At 34.8% G+C, this 9,095-nt stretch overlaps 1 protein-coding gene across 1 annotated transcript; it reads left to right on the plus strand.

Annotated features, from left to right (window-relative positions):
* Positions 1-218: 218 nt before the first annotated feature.
* LOC108347586 (BTB/POZ domain-containing protein At1g63850) lies at positions 219-4,259 on the plus strand. Its single transcript, XM_017586929.2, has 3 exons — positions 219-1,311; positions 1,778-2,766; positions 3,841-4,259. Exons 1-2 carry the CDS (start codon positions 409-411, stop codon positions 2,720-2,722), a joined length of 1,848 nt encoding a protein of 615 aa, XP_017442418.1. The 5' UTR covers positions 219-408; the 3' UTR covers positions 2,723-2,766; positions 3,841-4,259.
* Positions 4,260-9,095: the final 4,836 nt, after the last annotated feature.

Consider the following 9,095-nt stretch of genomic DNA (forward strand, 5'->3'; position numbering starts at 1 on the left):
TAGAAGAGGCATCTACCAGTAAGATATGATGTTTGTTGGGTTGAGTTTTGAATGTGAGTTGCGGTTGCGCATGTGAATGTACCCACCAAACAGCAAATGGAAGGAGAAAAGGAAATAAAAATGGTGAAATCCAGTTGGAAAAAAGAAATATATGTATCTTTCAGGTATTAATGGGTGTGTGGGTGTTGGCGTGTCTTTTTTATCCCATTCCCATCTCACACGTCTCGTTTCCACCGCCATTTATTAAACCATGCGCCACTCTCTCTCTCTTATTTCTTCTGCGATGCGCTAAAGGACAAGAACAAAAACAGGGCACAACACAGATTAGTAGTATTAGGAGTAGCAGTAGTAGCAGTGTGATTAGTGATTACCACAACAACAATACAATAACAACAACGCCAACATTGGATGGCAGCGACAACTACAACAACTTTCCTCAAACTTCAAAACCAGCCCACCAAGCCCAAACGACGCAAGTATCGAGAAACGACAATCTCCGCTGCCGCTTCTCCAAACCACACCCAAACGATTCCTCATCGTCGCACTCCACAATCCCCTATATGTTCCCAAACCCCATCCAAGCCCCAACCCGAACCCGAACCACCTGCATTGCCCGAATCACCCTCCACCCACACGATCCGCTTCTCCCCGGGTCGCTTCTCCCCCATAATGGACTTCACCCACTCCTCCCCCACCGCCAACGGCCACCACCCCTCCCACCCACAGCCCCACGACTTCCCCTCCAGCTTCTCCAAGTTTAACTCCGCCCTCACCGCGGGCCTTTTGAACCCAATGTCCCCCCCGCCAGACAAGACCCGATCCAGCCCCACGCTCTTCGAAATGATGGCCAGCGAGCCCGATGTCCACCACAGGCCCACCACCCACATCCCGCCCACCACCGTCGCCGCCGCCGCCGCTGCGTCGTCGCTGCACAAACCCCAGATTCTCGATCGCCACGCCCTCATGATGCAGCGGATTTCGGACCTCTTGGGGTCCCGCAGCCCCGGGAACCAGTTCAACGATGCCGCTTCCAGCGATATCAAGCTCACGCTCAGCTCCAAAGACGGAATCAGTGTCTCCATGAACGTGCATCGCCAAATCCTCGTCGCGCACAGTAGGTTCTTCTCGGTGAAGCTCTCCGATCGCTGGACCAAGCAGCAGCAGCAGCGCTCGCCGGTTCCCTACGAAGTTGAAATCGCCGATTGCGACGATGTGGAGGTTTACATCGAGACCTTGAGGTTGATGTATTGTAAGGATCTTAGGAAGAAGCTCATGAGAGAGGATGTCTCCAGAGTTCTCGGTATCTTAAAGGTAACGCCGTTTTTTTGGGGGTTTTGTTATTTTGTACATACATTAATTTGGCTGCATTTTTAGGTTGACGCCATCTGGGATTTGTTCTTAAAGTGTGCGTCTTGGTAGTTAGTGCGTTAGGGCAAGAGTTCTATCTGAACTGCTTTTAATCTCATATTCTAAACAAAATGGATTATTCTTTTGGGATGGAACAGTTCAGTGATTGTTCTGTTTTATTGGATGGATAGTGGATGATAATTAAATGATGCTGTGGGGTTAGGTTTAGGCAGTAGGAAAAGTTTGAATTTCGTATGTGAACAGTTGATGGATGAAAATTCTGCTGTTTAGGTTATGGGTTTGGCTATTTATTACGCCAGTGCATCTCTCGTCCCTTGCTGTTTTTTACTTTTGTGCGTGTTTGGAATTTGCCTGGTTTAGGGTTTTGTGGGGCTGAACCAGTTGTTTTTTTTGTGTGGTTTTTTCTTAGGTTTCAGCTGCCATTGGGTTTGATGCTGGGGTTTTGTCTTGTTTGGAGTACCTGGAAGCGGCACCTTGGGCCGAGGATGAGGAAGAGAAGGTGGCATCGCTCCTTTCTGAGCTTCGTCTTGAAGCGGTTGGCGCAGGGGAGGTTTTGAAGAGGGTTTCAACTGATGCTGCTGCCAATGGAAATGAAGAGGGGAGTGATAATGAGGAGGTTCTTCTTAAGCTTATTCGTGTGGTTCTTGAAGGTAAGGATGAGAAGGCCCGGCGTGAGATGAAAGGGTTAGTGTCGAAGATGCTGCATGAAAATTCTTCTCAGAATGATCTTCGGAAGGAGTCGCTGTACTTAGCATGTGATGACTGTCTGCAGTTACTTCGTGACCACTTTTTGCAGGCTGCGGGTTCGCATTTGCAGGATGTGAGTCAAATTGCAAGACAAGCAGACAATCTGCATTGGATTTTGGATATTTTAGTTGACAGACAGATTGCTGAGGATTTCCTGAAAACATGGGCCTCTCAAGCAGATTTGGCTGAAGCTCATTCTAAGGTGCCAGCAGTTCACAGGTTTGAGGTTAGCAGAGTTACAGCAAGGTTGTTTGTTGGGATTGGGAAAGGACAGTTGTTGGCTTCTAAAGATGTCAGGTGTTTGCTTCTAAAAACTTGGTTGGTGCCCTTTTATGATGACTTTGGTTGGATGAGGAGGGCATCCAAGGGGCTTGATAGGCACCTAATTGAGGATGGTCTTAGTAATACTATTCTTACTCTGCCACTCTCCTGGCAACAGGATATTTTGCTTGCTTGGTTTGATCGTTTCTTGAATTCCGGTGAAGATTGCCCAAATATTCAAAGAGGGTTTGAAGTTTGGTGGAGAAGGGCTTTCTGGAAGAGGAATGGAGAGCAAGAACGGACAAGACAATTACGAATTACAACTACATCAGTTGAGAACCCTTGAAGACAGATTGTTCCACTGTGGAAGAATTGGCAGTAAATTATTGGGTACGTCACCTTTTTGTGCTTCTTGTGATCATGTCTATTTGATTCAGCTACGACCTGCAAATTCAATGGTGTGAAATAGGTACTTAGATTTGATGCCTTCATGCTCTGGCTAGAAGTTAGCAATGTTAATATTCACCACCTATTTTGTTGGAAATAACCAAAGAGAAACGGGTCGTTTAATTTGAGTGGGTGCATGGAACCTCTTTCCTTTTCTCACTTCATATCTGTTGTATGATTGACACTTAGGTCATCAGTAATTTTGCTCATGTCCATAGAATGGATGACATTCCAAGAGAAGGACATATGACAAAAGTGGTTATGTAGTGTACCTAAGACAAAATCAGTGTTTATTTTTTCAATGACACAACTCCAACTTCCTCGTATCCATGTAGTGTAGTGGCAAGACATGCCTAGCTTCTTTTGTAATTTTTAATTTTTTAGGTTCCAAAATACCATTTCTGATAAAAAATTTTACTTGTCCGAGTGAAGTATGAAATAAAGTTCATGTGGTTGACTATATATTAGATTTTCTTCTAAAAATAACTGTTGGAAGCAAGGGGCTATTGCATCTGTATGGCCTTTTCTGTTTTCTGATGCTGGACGCTGTTAAGTGTTGTTAACTTGTCAGATTGTGGTGGCCGCACAGTAATAAGTTTAGATGGTTGATTTTTTCTCTTTGAAGTCAATCTGCTTAAAAATTCTTATAAGCGTAGGATTCTTTTGTTTTATTTCTTGGTGTGAAGTTTATGAACAAGCTGGCCAATACTAGCACCGTTCCCTTCTGGCTATGAAGATCTCTTATTTGTTATATGCTGCATAATTCTCTTCTGCATGTAAACTTCGTCTTGCTCAGTTAGTTATGATTCGTTGGTCTTTATCCACGGTCATATTTGTGCTTTTGATTGGCATATTCCTAGAGTATTCAACTTTTATTTGTCAAGGCATGCCGCATAAATTTATTCCCTAGAAAATGCATGTTTTCTTCAGGAAATACCCCGTAATTGATCCCGAGCATAAATAAAATGTATTTTCCTGGAAAATAATTGAATCTTGGTATTGTTTCTCTTGCTGTAGTTTCATTGACGAATATAAGTTTCTGATCGTTCAATGCAAGCTCCCATGCAAGAGTTCAAGGTAGTTGAATGCTGTGAAAGAACGGTTGGCCTTTAATTTTCCAAGTTCCTAAGATGAGCCAAATTTATCGAGTTCAGCAACTCGTTCCAGGTGGGTTCATGGAAGGTTCAACACGAGGATAAAATTTCTTTTATGGTAGAGCATCAAATAGCTTTGAATGCAAGAAAGATGATGATGAGGAGGATGGATATATATATACTTAAATATCTTTCTTGCAAATTAGGTTATCTTGATTATTGAATGGTATTGAGTATTGAATATATTCAACGGTTGTGTTATATATGATGGGAATAACTTCGATGGAGGTTAACCTATGGGAATATAATTTGTTTCTTTACTGAGGACTGTGGATTCTTTTTCTATTTCTTGCTTTTCAACAAAAGTTTTGAGATGCAAAACCTTCACCTTCACCGTCCTTGGGTTTTTGTATCTTGCTTGGATAAGGAACTTGGGTTGTGGGACATTTGGCATGTGTGTTAGCTTATTTATGAAAGCATGGTGAAATGGCTATAGAAAATAGCCATGGTACAGGCAACATAATCATCAATGCTTTTCACCAAAAAGGAAAGAATCACCCTTTCCAATCAATGATGAAGAAGTGGAAAGAAAGAGCTTTTGCAAAGTTGGAGTTGGAGTTTCCATAATACTTGGTCAAACGACCAAAAAACATGTATGCTCGATGGAGACATGATAATTGAACAAATAGGTTGACCCTCCAACTACTTGCTATTTGCGAACAACTGAAACATGCTCGTCTGATTGATTCTGTCGACATGCCACCTTGCACAAATGTAACAATGAAGGAAAAGGGAAAAGGGACAATATTATAACTTTTGTACGTCAAGTAAGAAAAAGGCTTAATCTGAAACATGACAATGTTGCCATAGTTTTTTTTTTTTTTTTTTTAATTCTTCTAACTACTGTAAGCAAGGTGAAGAAAAGAACAGAATAACGACAATGTTTTATTTCACGTTAACTAGATTAAAAAAAAACTTAATATAGTGATTGATGATGAAAATTAACATCAGCATGCTTGATAAGTGTTCACATAATGATGTCTGTTCTCCAATTGAATCCTGGTAAAAGCCACTCATCGTTATCAAGTGCTATGTTTTGTCTGTTATTGCCATATTTAATTCGTAATGACTATAAATTGCCATTTGTCTTTAACTTTCAATTTTTCTATTCAATAAAAAGTCTACATCGCATAAAATATTTTGAAATCACTATTTAATTACAACTGTCAAGTAAATTTATTGGGTTTTATAATAGTTTATTGCCAACAACAATCTCTTATAGTTTAATTTATTGATAAATCACACATGGAAACATTCTTTTATAGTTAGTCAACATAATGCTTCGTAAGCCTTTTTTTTGTCTATCATTGTTTAGAAATGGCCATGTAAATTGCTATATTTTATCATATTTATTTTTAAAAAATCTGACCTACCACATTTTGTAATGTTAGATGTTTTTAGCATTCTATTTATATATGTTATAAGTTCCTACACGAATCCTGTTGAAAATGAAGCGTGATTACAGGTCTACTTTACTTTCGTTATTAAATAAACCAAACAAAAGAAGTGATTTGGGTTGAATTGTTTCTATCTTTTCTTCAATTATAGCATAAATGAAAGCAAAAGTTGTGACATTTAAAGTCCAAACTTAAAGTATAGGCCCAACAAAAAAAATTAAAAATGAGCTGCAACAGAGCTTGAGAAGAACTGTTGATTCAACTCCAAAACAAATTTATATTGATAAATAAGTTAGAAACAAGTTCAAAGAGTACACACATAAAGGGATCATAAATGCAAAATACCAAGCAGTTTTTTGACAAATAAAAATAAAGGAAAGGCCCATTAAGACATTAGTTTTACAATTTTAGGATGGCCTTACGCATAAATTATGACTAGACATAAATTCATGCGTACGGATTTTTTTAAGCAGTAAAATAATATAACTATTATTACATTTGAATAAATGAATATTAAATATATATATATATATATATATATATATATATATATATATATATATATATATATATATATATATATATAATGAATATTAAATAATTATTATAATTTTATATAATGAATATTTTATACCATAAAACAATGATAAATTGAATATAAAATATTGTAACAATTTTGAAGTTTAAATTTAGTATGTAAATGTATCAACGTAAATGTGATGTTATTAAGATGTTATATTTTTTCAATTATATTATATCATATTTAGAAAATATATATCCTTAAAATTGATATATTATTATATATTTGATAAATATGTGGTTGTGAATGTTCTATTGACTAAGAGTGATTATATATAATCATGATTGTTAGTAAAGTAATAAAAAAATAACGTATTTTTAATATAAGTGAGTGAGATTCACTTCCATCGATATTTAAAAAGATTAAAAAATTTCTCGCTCAACCTAATTGAAACCTGTAGTGAGCGGGTTAACTTACGTAATATAAATCCATTTTGAAATTTTTAGACTTAAGTAGAGACTATTTTTTTATTTGACATTTAATATTTTAAAATATATAATTTATGATGTATTTGTTAACAGTACGATATATAATAATAATAATAATAATAATAATAATAATAATAATAATAATAATAGGGAAATTAGCGTATGATTAGGAATATCATATTGATAATCATTTAAAATGATTATTAATTATCATATTTCAAAATTCGAATATTTAAAATCGCTATTCAAATTCTGTATTTTATTTTTTCTCTACTTGATTTCAAAATTTGGATTTTAAAATTGTTTTCTGAATTTTAAAATCTAGTTCTGATTATGATAATTATATAGATTATGAAATCCGATTAATACTCCATATGAAAATAAAACTACATTTTGAAATTTGTTAGTTGAATATAAGTTATTACTACATTTCAAAATTTAATTTTTTAAAATTGTTCACCAAATGTTAAAATTTGATTCTAATTTTAGAATTTTGTTAGTCGTCAGATTTTAAAATTAGAGTTGAGAAATTTGAATGAATTTTGAAATTCGTAGAAATTCATAATTGAATAACATCAGTTTATGAAATTCGATTGATGTTACTCTTTGTTGTAATTGATTTTTCCATGCATAAGTTATAATTATTGTTATTTTTACATCTGAATATAAGTTGTATTTGTTGATGTCGTAAATGGTTAGAGTATTAGTATCTGAGATGAAAGATTATTTTTTAAGTTTTAGGGAATTACATGAAGTAAATTAGAGCTTCATCTCACATGTCTCTATTTTTGAAAGTAAAATGTGGGATATGCCTAGGTTTTCCTATTAAGCATCAATCCCTTGATCACTCAACAAGCAAAACCTACATTAAGATTTAGGGTTTAAGACAACAAATGAACCATGTTCCATCCCTAGATACAAGTCTCAACTAGGTTTCTTGTTTCAAGTTTAGGCTTTACTAGGTTGTTCCTAAAATCTAATGAATCCACAACGTCCCCATTATATGCAAAATTAAGAGCGGAAACAATAAATAGCATTTAATAGAAGATATATATATATAATTAAAGCATTCACAATATACAATAGAGTTCAATAGCTCCAACAAGATGGTTTGGCTCTCAATGGAAATGGAGAGCCTCATGCTTACAAAATGACCATGGAGAAAGATGGAGAAACCAAGAGGAAGAAGGGAGTGTTCCCACGAAGTAGCCCTCTAAGCTCTCCTTAGAGTGAAATTGCACCTCCAAACCACTAAAAACCTTTCTCCCTTTACGAAACTAGAAGAAATAGGTCAAAACTTGTACTGTCTGCATCTTGTTGCCCAGCACACAATGCTTCTTGCTTAGTAAAGGTCTTTGAAAACACCATAATTGCTCTATGGAGTGAGCTTGCTCAGTGACAAGATGTGGACACTTAGTGGTGGCTTATCCAACGATAAAACGTGGATGCTCAATGGTAGCTCACCCAACAACAAGATGTAGACACTCAGCGATGTTCACCTAACGATAAGGAGGTGGCGCCTAGTGTCCCTATATATGAAAAACTCTCACTTTTTTATGTTTCTTCTTGTTTTTTTATATTACTAATGCTTCGATATGATAGAGGATCTTCCAAACATAAAAATAGATAAAAAAGAGGATATTAAAGTTAAAGTTCTTATTTTATCACTAAAATAACTAAAATAATCCATGTAGTGTTGTTTCTGTGGGTTGATTATCGAATTATTCTTTTAATTTGCAAGAATTTCAATTTGTTGAAAAAAGCTGCACATGCTAAAATATATTTTTTCTTTCAATGTTGAAATTTTTGTCTTTATTGATAAATTCCATTGAATGAGTCTGAAAGAAGAATTACCAGTTGCCACTGTCATTCTTATCATTGGACACCAGCTAGATACTTTCATTTTTGGACTTCAATGATTATTTTATTTTTAAACATTTTCATTGCAACAGTTTTTATTAAATTATTTATCATTTTAAACAAGTTAATAAAATAACAAACTTAAAATACAAAAAAATTGACTATGCTTGATTAATTAACGATGGAGAACACAATAAAAATCGAACACTGACGGTTGTTTTGTTTTACTTCTTATTACTTACATTTCCATCTCTTTCTCAAAACTATTATTTTATTTTATTACCCAACAAACGAATATCATAATATGAAAAATATGATGTTGTCTGAAGTAACCGTCCAACTAGAAAAAATAGATTTCGTGTTGGAATTTAATGCAGAAAAATAAAAAGAAAACGAGTTTATTGGAATAAAAATAAAAGGTAGCTTTGATTAAATCTGTCTTCTGCAAAAACATTTTAACACAATATTCCAGGGACAAAGCCAAAGGAAGTGGGTTCAACGTGGAAATTCATCTGCAAATATTTCTAAATACATATAAATAAAGCTTCTCAAAATGTGCTCGAAACCTCTGGAAATAAAATAAAATTTCAACGAACTTTTTATTATTAGCTAAAAAATTTGAAAATTTTCTAATTGGGTAAATTATATTCACCTCGTTCAACAACCTGTTACAGGTAATTTTATCATTTTAATAAACTTTAATTGATAATAAATATGTATTAAGAAATGAGTTAGAAAATATATAATTATCAAAAAATAGTCAGTTTGTTGAAAAATATTAATTAGTTAAAATGATTTAAATAAATGCAAAGGAAAAATTGAACACAATAATATGCGTACATGTGTTAGGAAT

The sequence above is a fragment of the Vigna angularis genome, chromosome 1 (assembly GCF_016808095.1).
Source record: "Vigna angularis cultivar LongXiaoDou No.4 chromosome 1, ASM1680809v1, whole genome shotgun sequence".
NCBI classification, from domain to species: domain Eukaryota; kingdom Viridiplantae; phylum Streptophyta; class Magnoliopsida; order Fabales; family Fabaceae; genus Vigna; species Vigna angularis.